The 25,470-nt window shown below is 39.4% G+C and overlaps 1 protein-coding gene across 6 annotated transcripts in view; it reads right to left on the bottom strand.

Annotated features, from left to right (window-relative positions):
* Positions 1–405: 405 nt before the first annotated feature.
* Positions 406–25,470, bottom strand: part of SYT16 (synaptotagmin 16) — a 225,714-nt gene continuing 200,649 nt past the window's right edge. For all 6 annotated transcript variants that reach the window (XM_081048646.1, XM_081048647.1, XM_081048644.1 and 3 more), the window contains 3 exons: positions 20,018–20,458; positions 16,679–16,868; positions 406–2,063 (listed from right to left, as the gene is read on the bottom strand). In XM_081048646.1, the coding sequence (XP_080904772.1) occupies positions 1,750–2,063; positions 16,679–16,868; positions 20,018–20,458 (945 nt within the window). In that variant the 3' untranslated portion in view covers positions 406–1,749. The remainder of the gene's footprint in view (positions 2,064–16,678; positions 16,869–20,017; positions 20,459–25,470) is intronic.

Raw genomic sequence — 25,470 nt, 5'->3', positions numbered from 1 at the left:
GGAGCATGTTTAATTACTCATTATCGATAACTGAACAGCATTACATAGGAAACGCCCATCACCTAAAAAGAAATTAAGATATTAATCTTTTTTGCTAATTCTGATTATTCCATATGAAATCACTTCTGTCAAAAGTGGGAACTTGAAATCATAGTAGGGTTATCCTACTACAGATAACCCTAGTCTGGTCTTGCCAGGATAACAATTACAGGCTGTAAGGAATAAATATGTTCTCCAAGTGTTACAGCCTACATCTACAATCTGTCAAAGTGTAGAGCTGAGGAGGAGTTAGGTGTTTTTAACTGTATACATCCATAACTAGCTATCACTCTTCCCACAGACAGCAAAAAGTCAACAATGAAACATAAAAGCTAAAAATAAGTGACTGAGCAATTGCACAGGGTTACATGTACACACGTTCCTTTCCCTTTTTTATTATTTCCAATTTAAAGTAATTCAAATTAAGGGCTCAGAAAAAAATAAATAAACATGCACTGCACACGTATGTAAAAGTCAGTCAGAAGTAAAATTTCATGCTCATAACCACACAATACTGTTCTGAATGGCACGTGCCCTGAATGCAAGTATGGACTAATATATGTTACTGCAAAGGCCATGAACAATGACAATTATAGGCACATCAAATGCTTCAAGAAAAATTTAGTGTCATTCCATACAAGCTGAAAATATTCCTTCATTCACAGTTATTATCACATGTTCATTTCTAAGAGGCAATCAAATCAACATTATGAAAGACCCATAGTTTACAATTTACTATACTCTAATGATGGAAAATATTGCATTAAAAAAAAACATGGTTTACATGCAGGCGTACATTCAAAATATATGCCTCAATATATAATTGCAAATAGAAAAAGTAATCTAAAGGAAAAACACTAGAGTCAGAAAAATCAATAAATCCATGACTTAAGTAGGTTTTTTGGTTTTCTTCTCATTCTGTAAGAATTTATTAGGTGAGAAAAAGAGCATAAAAACCTTGAAAGTTACAAGTTTGAAATCTTACATATTCAAAAGGAGACAAGTTGTCTTTCAACAGTAGTTTCTTAGCTTCAAAATGATTTATTTAACCAAACCTCATAGGAAACCACAATATATAAGTGAGATAAAAAGAGGTATTTAATGAATACAAATTTGTTTTATAAGTGCAAGTTTTAACATTTATTTGTTAGGTAAATAAATGGGGGGTTTGATAAAGAGAAAAATGTGAAATAGGGGATTATAGGGGACAATTACATTCTTCTTTGAGCCTCGGTGTCTGACTCATTTCTGTATTTTGGAGTTTTTTGCACCATATTAAGAAAATTCTGATTCATACACATAAGTGGTTACAAATAGTAACATTTAACAGCTTCCTTGCAATCTCAGGTTACTCTTCAAGCAAGCAGAGAGAGCAGGAGAAGCCTTATTCCACAGCTTGAACCAAAACTCAATAACCTATTAACACAAATCAACTCGTCGTCGCTGCTTACGATGGTAATTTTCCAGATAGTTCACTGTATACATAAGATTTTTAAAAATTGTAATACTTAAATACAAATCAAACCTTTGAGAAACCCAAAGATTCCTCCACCCCCACAGACACATAAAATGTCTTCGGGGTTAGTGGAATCCAATCCCTATTTGAAAGTCTGTCTTTAAAAAGCCTGCCAGCATACACTAAGTTGGTGTTAGTAGTCAACAACTAGGGCCACCTGGGAGGATGCAGCGTATAAATGCTTGTTGGCAAACCTAGGATTCAAGCAAGGTGTGCCATCTGCAGACCTGCTGGCCCTTGGATTCTTTCATTTCCTCCCACTGATCTTGTTCCTCCTCCCCACTACTGTTTTGGCCCAGAGCAATCCAACCAATCATCTCTTTACGCTTCATAGTACGCCTGTTATAAACGGAAATCATCAGTGTGACATCAGAGAGCTGAAAGAGGGCCACCTGGAAGACAAAGGTCTCCTTATAGACAGGATTGGGCTGACCACGTCGAATGGACGTCTTGCAGCGCGACATCTCTTGACCCACCGAATTGAGGAGAAAGAGCTTTCCGTATGTATCTAAGAAAAAAAAACAGTGGAAATGAGAAAACATCAGTGCTTTCTGTTTTGCTGTACTATTTCTAAAAAAACATTGGGCTGAAATTGTTTTTCCTTTTTAACATACTGACTGACATCCTTAAGCCTGGTACTTGCTGTAGGACTAACACAACTTACATGAATTATTAAGGAAATGGGTTATTACCTTGAATGCATAATGTCTCATGCAGCTGACTATCAGGCCCCTTGCTGAGGGTCATTAGAAGCTCTACCTAGACAGGAGTGGATACGTGCATAGGTATATGTGTAATAGTGTTTGTGGACATGCCATGCTTCTTCATTTTGTATTTATGTAATGAGATAAATATACACATTTTGCTCTATGTGTGTTTTTCTTTTCATAGTGAAAATACTGTTCTATGTCTGAGTTAAAGAGTCTCTTCTCTTTTTACTCTCTACATATCCTTTGGACCATCTCATCTACTCAGTGACAACTGCCAAATCTGGCTTCAATGACAACTACTAAATCTATGTCTCTGGCCTAGACTTCTCTCTCAAGCTCTAGATCCAGCTGAACAGCACATTTCTTCTTATGGACATCCCACACACATGTCACACTCAACTCTTAAAAACATGCTGCTCTAGTGTTTCCCATCTCTGTGAATTGTTGCCACGCAGCAGCCTACCTGTCTGTCTCCTCATACCTGACCCTAAAGACAGGAGAGTCTGTGAGACGGATCCTTTCAGGGACTTGGCTTCACCTTTGTGCTTACACCTTATGTCTCCCTGTTCGGCCCCAGAAAGATGGCTGGTCAGCCAATGAAAAGTAAGATTCCCCACGATGGGGGGGGGGGGGGGCGGAGAACTTAAGCTAGGCAGAACCACGTGGGGATCAACAGGGGAACCCACGGGGTTCATAGAGGTGGGCACAGCCCCCCACCTTCCCCCGGCTAAGGAGAGCCTCTGCCTCTGTGGCTGCATTCCTTCCCACAATCTGCAGGGGAAGTGACTCAATGATGTGCTCTCCATCTATTCATATGCATAAAGGTTTTGTCCCTTGGTGAGGTACATACATCCTGAGACTCACGGTTCAGCTGCCTGCAGGCAAGGGTGATTGGCTTGAATCAGTTTCCTGTTATGATGTATGGGATTCACAGGATCTTGAGATTGAGAAGATTTATCTCCTTTACTTCCCCACCTAACTAATAAAAGCTATGCGTAGGCCCGATTCGGGGCTCAGTTCTTGAGGCTGGGGTCCCTTGGCCCCGCTTGCACTCTATTCATGACTACTGTCTTTCTGAACCCTGCGTCGCCCTCCTCGCTCCCCACAACCCTCATCGCACGGACGCGACAGTGAATGGTGGCATCAATGATACAAATCAGAAATCAGGACTACATTGTTCATAAGACTGGCTTCCTCACCCTAGTCCAGCAAATCAATCACCAACTTTTATTGACTCTACCTCCTTAACAGCTCCCAAATCCACCCACTTCTTTCCATTCCCAATGCCATTGAACTCTCAGTGTACACCATAAGCTCAGATCAGCAGCATCTCTCACCTTCATTACTGCACATTTTCTCACTAAACTCCAGACACTGGATTGTCCAATCCCATACATAGAGGGATCTTTGTAAAATGCATATCTATTCATGTTACTCTTACTAATAAGCAAAAACTAAACCTTCAGTATTTCCCAATAGTCTCAGGATAAAACCAAATTTCTTGGTATGGACGACATACTCAGGCCCTGCTATCTTCTAGCCTCATGACACACCACTGATGCCAAACATAGCAATCCAGCTACTGAACTACCTCCATCCCTCCAACCCTATCATTTCTGCACAAGCTGTACATGCCCTGATATCCCAAGTGATATTCACCTTCAATGACTTGTCCTTATTAGTTTGGTTTGGACATCACTTTATCCAGGAATCTTTGCTGACCACTTTCCCCTCCCCACCAGCCCTGGTTCAGATAACCCTCCTGTGAGCTTCACCAAAATCAAGTGTTAGCCCATCTCAGCACTCATCACCCAATGTTATCATTGCCTGTTTACTTGTCTTCAAGACTGTCAGTTCCCCAGTGGTAGAAAGAGGGGTTGCATTGTTTACCATTGTATCCTGATGCCTGGCCCAAGGTCTAACATGTGGTAGACATTAAAAAAAATATTTAAAATTTTGTAATGAATGTTCATGACTAGGCAGGAGGCTCAACTTTCTTTTTCCTTCTGGTGTCAAGTTTTCAAACAGGCAACATGAAACTAAAACCCTTGTTTTATAACCCCTGTACTAGAATGCTATAAAATAGTGACTAGCATTATATGTTTAGTCATTTATAAAAAGGAAAGAAAATATCCAAATTAATGACATAGTCTACTAGTTTTGCTAAAATTCCTAAATGAGTCATTACAAAAAAATATTACCTCCTTAGACAATTATATTTTTATTAAAATCATTTAATTTATCAATTTCTTGACTTTTTTCTTAACTACAATTTTTACCACTAATTTATATGTGTTCTATTCTTTTTTGAAAAATCTAAATTTTAAGGTGTTTCCCAAATTGTGTCATTCTGTACATTCTGTTCAATCAGGCTGAAAGCTGATTAGTGTTTACTGCTCACTTTCCCACCTAACAACCAGTGAAACTTTTTAAAAGTGTAAACTCAGATGTCTGTAATTTTCTGTTCTCTCCAAGAGCATTGTAAGATAGGAAACAAATTACAACCTGCAGTTTTCTTTCTATGTTGATCTTTTTTCTATTCTGATTTGATGTGTTATTTTATGCACTTATCTGCTGAGAAACACAAGGTGTGAAATTGCACTTCAGGTGGGAAAACACTTCTCTGTCTCAGAAACAGGGCTCTCCACTCTTCAAACTGCTCTCCAGAGAAAGCTGTCAGAAAACCGACAATGGGGGAGTGAATTTGCATTTCCGCAGCTGTACAGCTACATGATTCCTGTAGGAAAAGTTCAATCTAGTCACCAAACTGCTCTGACAATTCTGTTGCCAGTTATGGCAATGGGAATTGAGTTAATCTTGCAAACAAAGAGCTGTTCATTTCACAAAGAGAGCAATTTCAAGCTTTATCCCGTCACAAGATTGTTTTCTAATTATGAGAAAGGCCACTTACTACTAAACCTCCATCACCGAAGGTGAATTGTAAGTGACAAAAAGGGACCATAATACTTTGATAAACAATCCAGTCTGAGGATAGCTGACCAAAAGAAGGAAATGCTGAATGTTCTAGCTCAAAAGGGAAACTTTATCAGTAGTAACAATGTGCTTCAATGTTCAGTGCAGAGGCTCAGGAAATTCTACTGTGCAAAATAGTGGAGAGCATGGCTGGGGTCTTTTGGGGTTCAGTGTCTTATTCTGATGAGCACCAGTTCAAACAGATAGAGAAATGGTTCAGAAAATATACAACTTAACTGAGCTGTTTTAATTCTTTGGAACTGATACGACTTTTTACAAAACACCAAGCAATATTTATCTTCTGATGACGATTCAGAAAGTCTCTCAGTGTCTCTAGTAACACAAGCCATCGTCAAAAGGCTGAATGGCTCATAATCCCTTGATAGTTTTGGTTGCTGCTTTTCTGAGTCAGCCTGCCAACTGCTTCACCAGTCACTTATCTCTCCGTAAAGTAAATTGCCCCACATACCAAAAAAAATGGCAACAGTATAGTAACCCCCCCCCCCCGATCTATGGTTATGTTTTCCCCAGTTTCAGTTATCCATGATCAACCATGGTCCAAAAATATTAAATGAAAATTTTCAGAAATAAACAATTCATAAGTTTTTAACTCCATGGCATTCTAAGTAGCATGATGAAATCTCAACACTATGCTGCTCTGTCCTGTCAGGGAGGGGAATCACCCCTTTGCCCAGCATATTCACACTGTATATGCTCCCCACCCGTTCATCACTTAGTGTTTCAGTGTTTAGTAAACCACAATTCACTCATCCATTATTTTAATTGATACACATTTGTTTATAATAAGAATTAAAAATACTGCAGTGAACACTTTTCTATATTTTACATTGTACCAATATTTGAGAATTTCTCTATTACATGCCTGGGAGTAGATTACTAGCTCTTTATTTTAGATATAGAATTTTTGTTATATATCCTGCTAATATCTTCTCCCTGCTTGTGGCTTATCCTTTTGTTTTGTTTAAAGTGACTTTTGTAGTATAAATGTTTTAAATTTTGTGGAGTTAGATTTATCAATGTTTTCCTTTTCAGTTGATGATTTTTTTTTAATTTATTGGGGTGACAACTGTTAGTGAAATTATATAGATTTCAGGTGTACAATTCTGTATTACATCATCTATAAATCCCATTGTGTGTTCACCCCCTGGAAACAGTTCTCCTTCCATCACCATATATTTGATCCCCCTTACCCTCACCTCCCACCCCCCAACCCCCTTACCCTCTGGTAACCACTAAACTATTGTCTATGTCCATGAGTTTTTGTTTCTCATTTGTTTGTCTTGTTCTTTTGTTGTTTTTGGTTTATATACCACATATCAGTGAAATCATATGATTCTCTGCTTTTTCTGTCTGACTTATTTCGCTTAGCATTATACTCTTAAGATCCATCCATGTTGTCACAAATGTTCCTATATCACCTTTTCTTACCGCCGAATAGTATTCCATTGTGCATATATACCACAACTTCTTTGTCCATTCATCTATAGAAGGACATTTTCATTGTTACCATATCATGGCCACCGTAAACAAAGCTGCAATGAACATTAGAGCACACGTGTCTTTATGTATAAACATTTTCAGATTTTTTTGGGTAGATACCCAGGAGAGGGATTGCTGGGTCATATGGTAATTCTATTTGTAATATTTTGAGGAACCTCCACACTGCCTTCCATAATAGCTGTACCAGTCTGCATTCCCACCAACAGTGTATGAGGGTTCCTTTTTCTCCACAGCCTCTCCAACACTTGTTACTATTTGTCTTGTTGATGATAGCCATTCTGACTGGGGTGAGGTGATATCTCATTGTGGTTTTTATTTGCATTTCTCTGATAATTAGTGATGTTGAGCATTTTTTCATATGTCTATTTGCCATTTGTATGTTCTCTTTGGAGAAATGTCTCTTCAGGTCCTCTGCCCATTTTTCAATTGGGTTGTTTGTTTTTTTGTTGTTGAGTTTCATGAGTTCCTTGTATATTTTGGATATTAGCCCCTTATCAGAGGCACTGTATACAAAAATCTTCTCCCAGGGTAGGGAAGGGGCGGCTAGTCTCAGTGTCTAAGGCTTCCGTTCTCCGCTCGGCAGTGAGGGCTTAAACCGCCGTTTTCAGCCTTCTTCCCTCAGTCTTTGCTCTGAGGTCTCTGCCGTGAGCGTTGGGTTCAGCCATGTTATATGCTGCCCCCTCAGCCCTGTGGACCATAAGCAGAGCCCTAGCAGTCCGAGTTCTTCCCTCTCCTGCAGCTGCGGTAGTTCTGGGATGCAGTGAGCTCAGAGCACTGAGCTAGGTCTGCGTCCTGCACCTGCGTGGTTCCATCTTCACACATTTCCCTTCCCTCCTCTCCCGCTTGCGCGATTTGCCCATCTTTTGGTGTATTCAGTAGTGGGTCTCTTCATCTTGCCTGTCTGGTGTGCAGGGAGTCCTTTGTGGAGTTATTGTTGTTCGATTAGTTGTAAATTCCAGGGGCGCTTTACAGAGGCTCACATCATGCCCCCATTTTGATGACCGCTAAAAAATCCAGTTGATGGTTTTTAAAAATTAAGAAATTCTACCCAAATTCAAGAGTCTCCCACATTTTCTTCTACAAGTCTTGAGACCTTGTTTTTCACATTTGATCTTCTTTATGAGATGTAACTGACATATAACATTGTATTAGATTTTAGTGTACACCACATTAATTTGATATACATGTATGTATTACAAAATGATTATCACAGTAAGTTTAGTTGTCATTCATCACCACACATATTACAAATTATTTCTCTTGTGATGAGAGCTTTTGAAATTTACCCTCTTGGAACCTTTCAAACATACAATACAGTATTGTTAAATATAATCACCATGCTGTACATTACATCCCCAGGACTATTTATCTGATAACTAACTGGAAGTTTTTACCTTTTGACCATATTCACCTATTTTACCCTACCCTCCACCCTCCACCTATGGCAAACAGCAATCTGTTCTCTTTATCTTTTTTTAAATTTTAGATGTGAGATCATATACTATTTGTTTTTCTCTGTCTGACTTATCACATTTGATTTTTAATCCACCTAAAATTGATGTTTGTGTGTAGTGTGAAGTAGGGGTCTAATTATTTTTCCGTATGGAAAGCATTATTCACTAAATAGTCCATTATAGCCCAGCTATTTTTAATACAAAGTCTGTCAGATATCAAGTGTCCAGACTTGTGTATCTTTCCTCAAGACTAATAATATTTATCATCATCATTTTATGTCTTGATTTCATTAGGCAGAATCCCTCTATCATTTTTTAATAAACTACTTAAGTTATTCCAAGCTCTTGCTTGGTTTAACTGGCTCTTTCACATAAATTTTGGAATCAGCTTATCAAGTTCTATTTTTCAAAAAGAGCAAAATATACCAGAAAACACTGTCAGGATTTCTATTGGGATTGTAATGGATACATAGATTAATTTGAGGAAAATTGTTGTTTTCACAATATGGAATATTCTCACCAATGAACATGGTATATCTATTTAGTGTTCTTTTGTGTGTTTTAAAAAGTTTTATAATTTTTTCCCATCATGTTCTTATTCATCTTTTATTGTTATCCTTTAGTATCTTAGATATTTTGTTAGTTATAAATAGTAATGTTTTAGAACTCTACTTTCTAATTGTTACTGATGCATTAGAAAACAATTGATTTTGTATAAGAAACATCTTAATAGTTTAAATGTACAGATTTTCTTGTATTTTTAATGTAGACAACCATATTTTTCTACAAATAATGAGTTTTGCTTCTTCCTTTCAAGCTTTAAATTTTTATATCTTATTCTACTGAAATGCCTTGAAGCTCCAGTCTAATGTTGAATAAGAGTGATGCTAGTGGGAACTTCATTTTGTTTTTGACTTTGAAGGGGTTTCAGAATTGAGAATGATAGTATATATTTCCTTTAAATGCCCACTATCACAGTTAAGCAAGTTTGCTTCTTTACTATACATTAGTTGTTGATATTCAATACCATTTCTACCTTTCTAAGCAATTTCCTGTACCAAAGGGGTATAAATCCCTAAAACTACATTTCCCTAAATCTCTTGCCAGTAAGATCGCAGTTAGATTCCACTAATGAAAGCTACTTTTATGAGACTGGAAAGTAGTAGAAAAGGGCACCATAACCATCTAGACTCAGTTGCAGGCATGTGCGTAGGCATTAGCAGATTACAAAGTAAGGGTTTTGCCACTCGTGTACAGACATCCTTGTGAGAATCACCCCTGTCACATGTACAGAGCCAAGACCATATTGGGATCTTTCTTTTGATGCCTGGACTTCTGGATTTTGTGAAGAAAGCCTTCCTGACCTTTCGTCCCCAGACTTCCTATGCTTAAACCCTATAATAAACAACTTCGGCCTCAAAACACCTAGAGTCTTTTCTCTTTTTCTGACAACATTTGACTGATCCAGTAATTGGTAACCTGAACTGGAATGTTACAATAATAATAATAATAATAATAATTATTATTATTATTATTATTATTATTATTATTATTATTATAAAAGTAAGAATGATCACTGGCCTAGAAGTTGGGTGCCAGGTGATGGAGAAACTAATATCAGAGCCTAGAACAGTAGAGATCTATAATCCAGACTACATGATGGTAAGACCGCCATCTGCTATAACTTGGAAGGAAGAGCATATGCCTAATAAGTTTGTTGCTTTAGGGAAACAGTTTGAAAGACAGAATGTTCGAAGTGAGTATTCAGCATGACTAGCCTTCATTTGGGAGGTATGGGGAGGTAAAAGGTAAGCTTGGGAAAGGACTGACCAGTGTCCAAGGAAAAAGGAAAAGAAAAAGAGAGAAAACAGAGATTCAGACATTTTTGTGGTTGGAAAAACTTATTGCTTCCAGACCTCCAAACAGACAGAGACAGATTTTAAAAGATTTTGAGTGACAAAGACCCAGCAAACCTTCTCAGGTGAATAATATGATAGTGATTCAGGTCAAATATCAAATTAAGGATGTAGGGTGCCCACCAGATGTGAGTTGACTGGGCAATGTGACTGAGTTCTGAATAATGAAACATGAGAAGAGATTAATATTACCTTCAATCATGGCTGTATCCAACCACTCCTACCAAGCAAGAAATCTCCCATGCTGCCTCTTCCACTTTCATGGCAACAATGGAGGTCGAGTTTGAATATATTATCCCCTTATTTAAGAGCCTGTATGCCTTAGTCACAGCTTAGAAGAGAGCCACCTGACTCACTTTGGACAGTGATTCAGTGTTGTGTTGAACCACTGAGACTATAGGGTTTACTTGTTATTGTATCATAGCCTAGCCTACACTAATATGCCTTCTATTGTTCATCTACAAAGAGTAATTTTTATAAATAATGGATACTGAATTTTTATCAAAAGCTTCTTTGGCACCTACTGAGAAAATGATAATGTTTTTTTCTTATATCAGTTAATATGTTGAACTACATGAGCAGATTTCCCTGATGTTAAATCATTCTTGCATTCCTGAGTTAACCCAATTTTTTGGTAAGTAGTTGTTTTTTTCTTTTTCCTATACATTAGGAGACTGAAGGGCCCAACATAAACTACAGTGTGTGTGAGATGTAGGGAGTAGAGACAGGGAGAGGTTGAGAGGAAGGGAAATATTAATCTAATGTTATATCTGCTTTTTACATGATAGTTTTAGTCTTTACATTTTTATGATCACTGATATATTTTATTTTTATTGTTTGGTTTGTACTTTCTATCTAATCTGCATTTTCTATGTTTCTAAATATATCTTCCTGCTTTCTACTGGATTAAATTTTCTTTATTCTAATTTATTCCCTCTATTGGTTTGAAAGGTGGATTAAAATTTTAAATTGTACATTTGATTTAATGTCTAAAATTAATCAGTATCTTTGCTTTCCTCTTAAGCAACGTAAGGACCTCAGAATTCTTTGACTTCCATCTCCTTTTCCCATCCTTCATGTTATTTCTGTGTAGAATTTTATTTCCACTTTATTATTGTACTCCCAGCATTAGTCATTTTTCCTACTGTTGCTGTTTTTCACGTATGCAGTCTATATACTTATATTTACCTACATGTTCACCATTTTTTGTTCAATATTTCTTCTTGCACTTCCCTTCTTCCAAATTCAATTCCTGTCTTCCTGAAATATGCCAGTTAGTAGTTCTTTCAGTGATAAAACCTTTCAAACTCTGGGGAAAATATCTTTATTTTTCCCGCACTTGAACGGAACACTAAGTTGAGAGTATTATTCCTCTCAGGACTGTGGTGATAGTCTCCTCTTGTCCTCTGGTTTCTATAATTCCTGTTGAGAGGTCTGTCCTCTGTCTCACTGTTATTCTTCTGCAGGTAACTGAATTTTTTAAATATATATTTTTTTCTTTTTTATTGTTATCTTTTTCTTTTTTTAAAACAGCTTTATTGAGATATAATTCATATGCCATGGTAACTTTATTTTCTCTCCTGTTGCTTTTCAGATTTTCTAACTTTGATATGGCTGTGAAAATTAAATGACTTGATTAAGGGATATCACATGTATATTCAATAAGTTAATGCCACATGCACATCTTCATATGAACTGGTCATAATTCTAAGCCCATAGTGGCTATTAGTAAATACTCATTATATTTAACTGAAAACTGGACCAGGATTTTAAAAGAAGGTGGTAGGTGGTATGCCCCCGTCTTCGTTTAGTCCCTTTTTCCCTGCCCTTCATTTGCAGAGTGTACCCCCCGCCTGCATCCCACTTGCTCTTCACACTAAGTATGAGGCAGCTTGATTTGCTTTTTTGTTTTTCTTCCCTCTATTCTCTGCTATTGTGAGTGCCTAACAAGGTTAATATGCTGCTGCCATAAGTATTGTCATTTGGGATGTAATTATTGCATGTGGCTAATCATGCACATACTGAGAGGCTGGACAACTTGTTTTTAACTGGCAGGGACAGCTTAATGATAGTTTTTGACAAGGACCATTACGTGTGTGTATATACACATATACACACAATGCAGTAATACGCTGTAGAAGGTGACATAGCAAAGATGGAGAAGGAGAAAGACAACTTGCCAACAGAAGAGCTAACTTTTTTTTTTAACGCAGCACTTGTATCAGTAACATTAGCTTGTTAACCTCATTTAATAGGGAAGGAAATGAAATTCAGTGAGGTTAAATCAAATGTCAAGGCCATGCAGTAATTGGGTGGCAGGCCCAGGAAAAGAACAGAACAGAGCGGCTAAAGTATTAGTGAATTGCTTTCTCATGACGCCAAACTCAAAAGATAATCAAATGTCCCTTAATTCTCAATGGTAACTTTTTCAAAAACATTTGTAAATGCATGTGAGGATTTCAGATGTCTACCAGACACAAGAAGCTGCTTTTTCCCTGGACCATTCGCCATGTACAGATGTGGAAAACATCCCCTGCTGTCAGATTTGTAGACTAGCCTGTACCCATGTTAACAGCAACCATGACAACAATATTTCTGAACACTGACCACCTGGTCTAAATGAGATGGTACCTTGAAAGTGCCTGGAATGATATTCGGCACATTGTTATGTGACTTGGGTTAAGATTAGTTCATGTTGCTACCTCATTAATATATTGTTTCTGAATAGGTTCTACAGGCTAGTTTCAGTAATTTTCAAATAACTTATTTTATCTTCCCTAGCCAACCTATGATTTGGAAAAAAAACACAACAAATTATAACATGGACATTTTCACTAAAAAGATGATAGATAGATAGATAGATAGATAGATAGATAGATAGATAGATAGATAGATAGACAGACAGACAGACAGATAGATGATGGGGGGGGGAAGAGAGAGACAGAGAGAGAAATCTAGCTAGCTAGCTAGCTATCAGATGAACTGAGAAAAGATTCAACTTATAAATGAAAAATGCCCAGCCACACGCTTTTTCTTGGTATGGATGTGGTTTATGGAGGATACTACAGAAGACGTCATCAGGTTCAGGGGCTTGGTACCCTGTTCATCCTGTCCAAGGTTGATTCAGGGGAATGAGGCTGGACCTTGAGATGTCACCATAACAAAAAACACCATAATGCCAATCACAGAAGCCCCTGTCCATGGCTAAGACTCGTTTTATTTTTATCCTCCTGACCCAGCTGAACTATTTCAGACCAGTTTTTTTCTGCCCAGTATTTTATAACTAAAATTTTCAAATGCACTGGAAATTTGAAATAATTGTACAGTAGAATCACCAAGATTCTTCAATTGTTACATGCTGCTCCATTTGCGCTATGGTCTGAATGTATATATCCTCCCCAAATTCATATGATGCAGCCCTAATCCCCAGTGTGATGCTATTTGGAGGTGTGATGGTATATGGGGCCTTTGGAAAGTAATTAGGTCATGAGGGTGGAGCCCTCCTGAATGGGATTAATGTCCTTCCATTCTTCATATTAGCATAGACACCCTGTAAGGTAGGATTGATGTCCCCTCTTTTCAGAGGAGACACTGCACCTGTGCCAAGAGTCCCAAGGACAGGCTTTGTGACCCTCGAATATACAGAGGGTGCCAAAAAAAAGTATACATATTTTAAGAAAGGAAAACTGCATTAAAATTGTAATACTCGATATATACCTATAATAAAAGATGAATACTAATCACACTTGACTTCTGCAATTACAAAAGGTGCTCAAAGTGGTTCCCATCAGTGTCCAGACACTTCTGATTACAGCAAACTACTGCTTGAGCAACGTTGACGAAAGTGTCACCTTGTATACATTTTTTGGCAACCCCAGTATATGTTCCTACATGTGTCTCTCCCCTGGCAGGCACCTGCTTCGTGGTGGACTCTGACCAAGGGCTTTGGTCCTATCTCCTGCCCACACTCCACCTCCACCTTGGAGACCAGTGCACTTGGCAGGATCCTGCCACCACCCCTTACTCTCAGTCCCATTCATCTCTGCACTTGCCTCCTCTGTCCTTCTCCCCCTCTTGCTTCCAACTCTGCTCAGTTACCTCATGAAACTCTTGTTCCCTCATCCTTTCTCTCTCTTGTTCTCTTCCATACAGGAACTAAAAATGCATCCTAAGCTTACCCGATGACTGTCAAAGTAGTACTAGTGGTGCAATGAAGTGAGACATAATGAAATACCAATGCTATCAACATCTAAAGCCCTTGAAAGTACAAAGAGGTCCCTTTTAGAATCTCCACAAAAGAAGCTTCTACTGTCTCAAACTCTCTTAAGTTGGCTTTTCCTCGAGTACCAGCATTCCACATAAACAAAAAACTTTTGCCTTCACCATTGGGTTTCTGTTTTAATAACATCATCACAGCAACATTATTGTCTCTTACTTTGGTTGCAAAGATACAGCATGTCAGTTGCATTTTAAGTTAAATTGCAACACTATGTCTATAAAAAATCATGTTGTAAATGCCAAACTGACTTAAACTTCTGGAATAAAACCAGTTTCTAAATTAGGACTTGTACCTTTTTTCCTATCCTGTTTAAACATTTGTTACAAGAATTTGCCCTTTGGCATTTTTTCTATCATATAGAAATGTATGAAAATACAATAGGACCATCCTCAACATTACAGCTTTATATGTAGGAACCTTACCCGGAAAGTATATATTATCATAACCCCATTTTATAGATGAGGAAACTGAGATTCAGAAAAGTTTAGTAACTCACAGCTCTAGTAAGTGACAGAGCCTAAATTGACACCAAGTTTTCCGGTCTCCAACTGATGCTTTCTTAGCCCCCATGCTGTCCTTCTCCCCTATATTGCCTGGTACCACCCAGCACACAAATTAACGCTTCCCAGCATTCACTGGAATGAGCCATGACTGTGTGATCTGCCTCCCTATTATTCATTCTCTGTAGCTCCACCATGTTATTCCCCCAAAATTGCTCAGATCTCACCAAATCTCAGGAGGTCAGGGAAAGAGACCAGCAAAAGCTCTGATGAAGGAAAAGCAGTAAATCCAGTTCTTTCATAAATCCAGAACTATTTTTAAAAACAAAGGCTGTATCTAGCAAATAGACTGTAGCTATGCAATTAATAGTCAGCACTTAACATGCATTTTAAATAGCTCTCACCTGACTCTGAGCATTAATACAGAATATGGCTTCTGCACCTGTTTATTCTGTTATCTAGAGTGCTGGGCTTTCCTTACTAATTTGCTCTAATGGCTTTAATACAGATTGGCTAACACGATATCACAGAACAGAGATTTTGTGGAATGCAGCACAGTCAAAAGCTAAAAAAAGTGAGAGCCCAGATTTGGTTGTAGGAGCTGACTTTTTCCACCAGCTCTGCTGGCTCTTCACCTGATGGCTGACACATAAGGCCTGAGTCCTTTGACTCTTGCAGCTTACCATGTTCTTATTGATTTAATCCTTATTGCAGTTAAGACTTTGGTGCTTATGAGGGACAGGCTCACTTGCCCTCTACTCCACCCCCTGCTAGTTTACTTTCCTGTACTTCAAAGACTAGAAATTCAACAATAACATTTTCCAGACTCTCTTGCAGCTAGCATTCTAGATAGAAATTAAGTTCCTCTGATTAGATGTACTTACATGAGATCCAGAAGGTAAAACAGAAGCAAAAACCATCTTATTGCCCCCTTTTTAAGCTGTTTTTGCTGACAAGCAAGATCACTAAACGTGAGCTCATTTTTTTAGCATTCTAATGTTCAATCTCCAACTTCTTGGGTTTTGAGAGACAATTGGCAGCAGCCACTTTCATAGTCTGACTTTCTGAACCCTGGACTGCTGCTATTGAAGTACTTCTTGTGCCCCTCTTTCCAGGGGTGATCTCAGAAGTTGTGAGTCAGACCTGTATTGACCCATATCTTCCTCCTCCACCGCTTCCTCCATCAACATCAAAACCACTAACATTTCTAGTGTGCTCATTATGTATTACACACTGTGCTAAATGCCCTACATAAATAATTTTATTTATACCCCAAAACAACCCTATAAAGAGGTACTATTAATATTCTTTTGTTCCAGATGAGTCTGCTGAGCAGAAAAGAGACATAAATTGCAGAGAATCAGAGCAAAGCTAGTGGGTAAGAAGATAGAGCTGGAATTTGATCCCAGACCTGCCTCACTCCAATGCATGCCTGAGCTCTGTCTCTTTAAAGGTGTTTCAGGATCAGGGACATATTAGCAGATTTTAATTGCCCATACACATTATGTTGCTGAAAGGACATCATTCTTTTCCCTTAAACAATAGACACATAGAGGTCAGCCTATTTCATGTTGGGATGTATCTAGATATTGAAGAAGCCTCCAATCTAATTAAATAGAAAGGCAATTAAAAAGTCCAAGAGCTATCACTTTGTAAAATTCATTTAAGCCGTACCAAGATCACTTTTATTGTTAAAGTTGAAGAATTAAGATGGAAGCAGACACAGTCCCTGAAAGGAGCAGAACTGGAGGAATTTAGACATGCACTTACCAGGCGCTCTGTTAACAGCCAGGTTTCGGAAATGGCTGCCTTTGATCATTTCCACAGATAATCGCCCCGTTGTGGCATTGTAGGACAGCCCCACCAACAGCTCTGGCGCCCCTCCATGAGACAGCGACTGCGTGGATGAGGCACTATCACTGTGAGAAACGGCAGATGGGCTGAGCGGAGACTCTCCACTCTGGAGGGAAAGAAAAACAAAGAATCCATTGGTCCACGCTGCACTACTCTCTCTTACAGAAAGCTGATATTATGTTTGGTGAAACTGTGGCCCAATCTCAACTGCTGCCAAAAATTACTAAGGAACAGTGCACTCGGTGTGAATGATAATGGGCCTGGGGAGTACAGTCATGGATGACAGCCCCTACATTATTAGCTGACATCTTTGTTTCAAGAGCTGTCTCCATTCAGTATTTCCTCTCTGAAGACAAAATGAACAAAGATGTTATTACTAGTGTAAATCAAATCCTCTAAGATACATGGAGAGCTAATAATGCATTTAATATAAACCCAAATTCCCTCCTGCGTAATTTGTGCTCGCATGTTTCTATGGAACCCATCCACTCCAGGCATGAGTTCTGTTTCTGTTCTCTGCAGCTTATTGATGAATGTAGCAATACAGGGGGCATTTTGTCTTCAGTTAGGCAAGAAATGACCACTGGATGTCTACCACCACATAAAACATTTGGCCCCTAGTTCTGCTGCTTAAGGTTGTCAGAAATATGTCAGATGGTCAAATGCTACATTCTTCCTCCTAAGTAAGTAAATAATACTGAAAATGAACACTTTTACAACTGTTTGATAAGGAAAGCAACATGTGGACCGTGGATCTCAGAGACCTTGCAGGCACTAGGTGAGCCCAGGGGAGAGCCCGTACTTTGTTATGTTTATTCAAGTGCATGCGTCTCCGAAGCACCCACATTCATGCATCAGACACATCAGGAGGAGAGCAAAGTAGATCACCAAGCTGATTCTCACCCAGGAAGGAGAAGTAGGAATCAGCCCAGAGGGGGCAAACCAGCCAGCCTCCCAGAGTCACCACCTGTCCCACTAGAAACGAGTCCATTGGACTCTACTCAAGCCTTTTTTCTCAAACATGTAAAATCATTTCCTAAAACTTCTTATCAGGAACTCCAATAAATAAATGTACTAAAAGGAATTAAATATTCTTTACATCTGTAGGAAACTATCCTATTTACCAACCCATGGGAATCTGGAGTCCTGGGCTTTCATGAAATACAATTTGTAAACTATAGGGCTGGGTGGTTTTGATAGGTACCTTTCAGCCCCTACTAGATGATGATAATCTAACAGTGGAACATTTGCTTAGTTTGGGGTGAGGATCACCCCCTCCCCTTTGCTTCTACAGTAGCCTCCACGGTGGTACCTGTCACTGCATAGCTTGCCTTTCCCATCGAATTCTGCATTCTTGTAAATCTCTCAGGCTATATTACACAGCCCAATGTCTGGCATATAATCATGTTTCAGAAGTAACTGGTGAATGGAAAATTTTTCACCCTCCAAGTTCTTTCATACTGACTCATTTTCCCCACTTAACTCTGTGCTCCCAGCACATAGCGCAGGGCATGGCACAGGGAGACAGGAGAGTGATCAAACCTATCCCTCAGCTTTACAGCGCAAGACTCCTTCTGACCTCCTGTGGCTTCTGTTTTCCATGGTTTCAGATATACTTTACTCAGAGCTTAAGACAACAAGAGGGATTTGAGCAGAGATGAGACATGATCTGTCTCGTGTCTTAAATGCGTCATTCTGCCCCCCCCCCTTCCTGTGTTGGGAACAGACTGAGCGGACAAAGGCAGAAGCAGGAGGAACAATAGGAGTCCATTTCAATAATCCAGCAGAGAGTCAGATTCCAGTTTTATTTTGAAGATAGAACCAATAGGATTTCAGGTGTAAAGGAGAAGTCAAAAGGACTTACAAGAATTTTTTACCTGAGCAATCAAAAGGGTGAAATTGCCTTTAGCCAAGATGGAAAGACTGCAGGTGGAATAGAGCTAGGGAGGCAAAAATCAGGATTTCAAGTTTGGAGACATTAATGTTGAGACACCTACTAAAAATTTAAGTGGCTGGATCTCCCGTCTCTACACGCTAGCCTTTCTGTCTCCTTTCCTCTTCATCAGATATGATGAGCTCTTTGCCACCTCCTGACACCAGTATGGACCCTTCTCTCTAAAAGCCTCATCCTCCATATGCCACCAGACTTCTTGGGTTCTGTATTTTATCACCACTATAAACAAATTTTCTCTGATTCTTCATAACAAACAGCAGACTCTGTCACTCTTTTTGCTTGCCTGCCTTGGTTTACCTACTGTCACCTTCCTCCACCACACTGGAAGCTCCCCAAGGACAGAGGCACTACCTGTTCTGTTCTTTCCTGCATCCCCTTTACCTATGCAGTACTGACTGACATAGAGGAGACACTCAGTAAACATTTTTTAATGGATTGCTTGATTGGAGCTACAGCCCAAGCTATATACTTTATCTTTTTCACATGGTCTTTAAAAGGTCATACTCACACTAGGTGACACACGACCCACAGCAATAGTGGGGTTGCCCTTCTTGTAAACGTGCATGCTGCACTGTCTTTCCTTGAAACCCCACGGGATGCAGAGAATTGGGCACGTGGAGGAGCTTGGTCACATGATCGGAAGGTCTTAGAAGCGCCTGGTGTTCTGGGCTACTGGTGCAGCCTTCTTAGCACACTTGTTGAGAATCTCACCTTGAGAGTGCCATCGTTTAGATTCACCTAATGCAGAGGTGTCCAAACTTTTTTCAACACTTTTTACCAAGGGCCATATGCGGTAAAATACACAAACAGCCAGGCCCCTCCCTCAAGGTGAAGTACGTGTTGCCTCACCTGGTTTATTTAAGTAAACTAAGTATATTTTTGGAATTTGCTGCGGTCCAATTAACAATGGATTGCGGGCCACAGTTGGCCCGCTGGCCGCAGTTTGGACACCCCTGATCTAATGCATACTGGGGGTAGAGTCGGGGGATGGGCAGTAGGAGCATTTATTAGCTAACCAAAAGACCTAGACACCTCTCCTAGTTTTCTTATGCCCTCCATCACATTGTGCTGTCATTTCCTAAAATGAACAGGGAATATATACATCGGGTTAATAGAAAAGATGGCACGAAAAATGCATTCTAGCATGAAGTGTAAACCATGGTTTATAAGGATGAGGAGAACCAAATGGAAAATTAAATTAACATGTTTGGATTCATAGGTTGAATATACTAAATCAAGAACTGATAATTCCACATCCTTGAACACACCGCGTCATTCATGACACCATTTAACATACTCACACTGATATTACTTCTTGGCTCCAGAACTAGAGTCACTTTCATTTCCCCTTCTGGGCGCAGATGGCTGAGATAGAACACCTTCTCCCCCATCATTTTCTCACGGGTCATCTTCCGGGCAGCGTACAGGCGGAAGCGGATGGCACTGGCAGCCATCTCTCTGGGCTCTAGTTTGGTGAAGGCGACCTTTTCCTTGAAGACAGGGTTGGGACCCCTCTGTATGCTCGTCCTGCCCCTCTGTTTCTTACTGGGCAGCAGCACTACGTGAACTTGCCAGGAGTTGTTGCCACTTCGGTCCTTATCCGGGAGACCCTGTGCTCTCACAATGGTCACTGTGAGCTTCTGGCTGGCAGCTCTATATTCAAAGATGACATCCATGTCACCACACTTTGAGATGGGCTCCGGGACCCCAGATGGCACCTGAAAATTGGTCCCATCCTGCTCCTGTTGCAGATAGAGGAAAAGATGGGGAATGGAAGTGATAAGGCCCCTCCGCACTCCTTCAGAACCTCATACTTTCTGACTGTTAGCACGGATTCCTCAACATTAGCAAGGTGTGTTTACAGGTCTGTCTCTCCATTAGACTGAATTGTTTGAGAACACTGGTCCTGACATACATGAGCCTTCATGAATACTTTTGGAATGAATGAACAAAATTTTATATTTTGCAAAGAATTTTTATATATACTGCCTCTCAAAACGCACTACTGACCACTATAATTGAAACCAACTGAGATACTATGTCTAAAATTAGTCACGTACAGAACTGCCAGAAGGTAACTTTTTCTTGAGTCCCCAGGAGAAACAGTTGAGCTGGGCTTGTCTTCCATGGGCCAGGACCTCCAAAAGACAAGAACCCTAACAAAATGGGGGGCATGGACAGGTGATCATTCAGTACACATTCAATCTACAAGGGAGAAAGGTTTAGAATAGAGCTTCTCAAATGTTCACGTGGACTTGAATCAAATAGGGATTCTGATTCAGTAGGAATCAGAGAGTCGAGCCTGAGATTCTGCATTTCTCAGATGATTGCAAGGATGTCACAGGTGACCTCAAATCACACTTTGAGTAACAAGGGTTTTGGAGGGCATCCCCAGCAGCCATTTAGCAAACAACAACACTGGACTTGCAGACAGAATACCTGGGCTGAATATATACACAAGTGCCAAGCAGAAACCATAAGTCTATCACTGACTAGCTTTTTCATCCTGGCCATATAGGCCATACTCTCTGTAATCTAGCTGAAAAATGAGCAGTAAGATGCTTATTTGACTGAGTGGTGTTGTGAAGTTTTAATAGATGTGGAAAAATACCTGGCTCAGACCAGATTCCATAAATACCTAGTCCCATTGCTAGACTGGTGCTACCCATTTTCCAACAGGCTCTCCTCATGATGAAATATTACCCTTAGACAGCAATTCACCTGTAGCCAGTCAGATCTGATGACTTCACTGAGAAAACTGAGCTGAACTGCATTTACTGTAATGAACCACCCTCCAACAAACTATAAATAATGTCAACCTAATTTGATTTTTCCTCTGAAGGCATGACACTTACCCATAAATAAACTTTGGTCTGATTCTCATTGTAAATCAGAATCAGTTCTTATTTATGTAATGGAACACCAAACTTTGCTAATGTAAAGACCTCTTTCTTTTAAAAATATATATGGTAAAACACTGCAAAAAAAAAATGTACATGTAGCAACATAACTTTCCCACAGAGCTTAGGTAAAAGGACACATTTCTCTAGAATGGGACAGCCTTAGGAATCCCAGATCTACCACTTACTACCTTGATTATGTTGGGGAAGTTATTTAATCCTTTCCACTTTCTGTTTTTCTCAACAGTAAAATAGGGAAGATATCTACTTTATAGGGTTATTGTAAAAATTGAAGGACTTGATACATAGCAGACATCTAATAAATACCCTCTCTTTTAATATGCACATTAGTCTACCAAGAAAATTTAAGCTTCTTGCAAAAAAGGGAAGCTTCTTTTAGCTTTTCCTCTGAGCATGCATTCATGTGTGTGTTTCTATTCAGAGGTACTTAGTTTCAGGTGATAAAATTGGTTGCTATAGAGACTTTTGAATACAACTGACTAGTGTAGATATAATATTAGAAGCAAGTCTCCAAGGAGTTAGGCCAACTCAAAAATCAAGTCACAGTCTTCTGTTAAAACTCCTCTTTCTTTTAGTCTACTCTTGATTATCTGCATCGCCTGCTGGACCATCTGTAATAATAGCTAGCATCCACTAAGCCCTCCCGTATGTCAAGTAACATTCTAAACCCTTTAGAGACTCTGAAAGCCCACTTGTGTGCATTTCAGACCTTGGCTTCACCTTTTGTTCCGTCTTTCCCAACAGGCACAGCCTGTCTGGGCTCTAAGTGGCTTCAGTCTGGCACAATCCCCCAGTCTCACCTCCTGCCATAAAATGTAACTCTCAGCTCCCATCACCGGCTCTCTGTCGGTGTCAAGGCTTGGAAAGCTACAGAATCCTGCTTGGCACTCATATACGTAAAGTTCAGAGAGTGTCAGGGGGTTAATACCCACGCAGTCAACTTTTCTCCCTTTGGAAATACGTCCTAAGACTAGTTTATACAGCTTCTTAGAGTATGGTCCCACAACACAAGCCATAAGTCAAACTCACTGGTAGCCAACTCGATTACACCTTTTCATACTGACCCTTCTTCCCTGCCTCACTCCTTTGTCCCTCGCTCTTCCATAGGATGGCATGTCCTAACAACGTAGGCTCTGCTTTTTGAGAAATCCAGCTATGAAACATTATCTTTTAAAATGTTTACATTAACTTAATGAGGTAGGTATTTTAATATCTTCATTTTATGGAGGACGACACTAAGACCTAGAAAGGCTAAGTAACTCACTCCCTGCCCCCAACATCATATGCCCAGGACTACCCAAGATATTAATGCTCAAAATTCCAAACTTCTTGTTGAACCATGATGTCTCCCTTCTTTTCCCACAAACCTTTCACGATAGCTATTTATAAGTATATTAGATATTAATAAAAAAGGGAACAAGATGACAGGTGGGAATTGGAAACACTCTTTTGAATTTCACATCCTTTTAGGTCCCTGCTCTTAATATTAGTTAATAGTTCTCAGTTTTGTCATCAATGTCAATGCCAAGGTAAAAATATCCTAGTTAATGAGTATCTCTCTACTTATCTATCAGGCTATCTATTCAGATAAATGCTCACCGCACCAGTAGGCTTGTGGTGAAGTCTTGTGGGGGGGGGGAGGGGGAAAGAGGGGGAGCGGTGCTCTGAAATAACTGAGTAAGACACAGCTCCAGGCCACAGCCAGGATGTAAGTGGGAACAATCCAAGCAGCAGTCCATGAAAACTGGGATTTGTGGCCTGAAATGAAGATTTGTGAAGGCTGATATTTTCGTAGCAATTAATTATTTCAACACACTTTACCTATCACCAGGCAACTAAAGGTGCCCCCCATGTGGGTACTGTTAATACCATTCATCCATCTGACCTTCCTGCAAGGTAAAAATCTCTTCATTTTTATCCCCATTTGGCAGATTTTAATTAACTTCTCAAGGCCAACCAGTTAATCAGTGGGAAACAGAGATGAAAAGTGGGACACCTGGCTCCCTGTGTGCTCAACTTCACCAGCCACCCCCCCATTGTCTTCCCTGCCAGCCTTGGGTCTGCAGGAAAAAACTGATGGCCTTTTCCAACAGAGAAGAACAGCACTTGGAAATCCATCAGCCTAACAGGTAGTCATACTGCATGACCGGTTTCCTTCTGAGGTAAAATAAATGATTCCTTTAACTCTAATATCCCAGGTTTTTCTTTAAGATGGGAATACTTGTGCCACGTTGCCAAAACCCATTGTAGGTTTAAAGATTTTTCTATCAAATTGAAAGCCTTTCTGTTTTAGTAAGATAGTGTTGATGTCATCTGTGTGGCCCTCGGTAAACAGACCCACAATATGTTCCCAATGCCAGATACACAGAGTAGACAGGGTTCTTAATACAGCTAAGAGGCAAATAAATCAATTCTTAAAAGGTGAGCTAAGCCTGCCAAGCAGGCAGTTACAGGAACTGCCTCCGAGCTGCATTTCAGGTTCTACTGTAAGAACACCCAATTACAGTTTTTGTCTCAAAATAGACAGGAAACTGAATGGAGCACAGAGAGATGTCTGGTATTTTTGGAGTCTGAGAACATTTAGTGCCCTCGACACCAAGTCTTTTATTGAAACTCAATGAGGCAGGCAAATGGGTAGTTACCTGGAGAAAGCAAGTCCCAGTCTGCTGGCACAGTGACCAGGGAACAGAGTATCTCTAGGCAGGTAAACAGTTCTATATTGTTTTGGTAGTAAGAGAGCCAAAAAAGAGCATTTTTAAACGTTAAATATTACTGTGTAGGATTTGTACTACTCTCAACGGTAAACCGACAGGGAAACAGAATTTATTTTTTACAGACCATAAGGTTAATAGCTTTGGGTGTCTATATATGAAGAGCTTTTAATAAGCCACAAACCATGTATCTGAGTTACCATCTCAGTCCTTAATGGGAACACCAGCACACCGGTGTACGTGCACATGTGCACACCTCCTTACACAACCTCTACACACGCCAGTGCGTTAGCACTAAGGCTTTGGAACATGGTTTTCTGTGATTTTTTTTTCTTCTCCTTGATGAGCATTTGGTGTGTAGGACACTCCAGGTCCTAATAAGAGATTCATCCTGTTTATTTTCTGGCAGATGGATGCTAACAAAATCCATTCACCCGCCTCCTTTCTCTATCCCCACAAATTATATTTAAGTTTTATATACTTATATGACTTATTTCATCAAAATTAATTTCAAAGTAAGTATTAGACACCACTATTTAATATCTCCTACTGTCACAGAATCATAATAGGAGGGATCTAGCTAATAAAGAAAAATCATAAGTGCCTGTAAGATAAAACGATGCTTGTAAAAATCCTTATCACAGTGCCTGGCACATGGTAATTGCTTAATAAATAATAATTTCTATCATCAGCACCTCTAGTCACATCTCTGGTTGGGTAGAAATATTCTGGAGTAAGTTTTAATTGAAAAATAAATGTAGACACATCTTGTAGCACAGATTTATTTCAAAAAGCAAAGTCCATGGCTGGAGGGTCATCACAGACTACTGCCATCTTCTAGACCTTCCATTCAATTCCAAGCTAACAAATACACTCCTATTGCAAGACCCTCATCATAATGTAATGCATAATTTATTGTGTAATTTCATTCGGAGGGCAACTGTAGTTTAGTTTAATTTTCAAATAATTCTCATATTCAAATAATCATTACTCAAGATTTGGAGTAAATAAAAAGAGATTCCCCTTAATTGAAACCATGAAGGAAATAAACCAGTCTCTCTCTAAAGAACTAAAAATTCCTTTATATAAAAAAACAAGACTGTTATTGGGCCCATTCTGCTA

This window comes from Rhinolophus hipposideros (assembly GCF_964194185.1).
Source record: "Rhinolophus hipposideros genome assembly, chromosome: 5".
Taxonomy (NCBI): Eukaryota; Metazoa; Chordata; class Mammalia; order Chiroptera; family Rhinolophidae; genus Rhinolophus; species Rhinolophus hipposideros.
The sequence above is the reverse complement of the archived record's forward strand: the minus strand, read 5'-3'. Positions and strand labels throughout refer to the sequence as shown.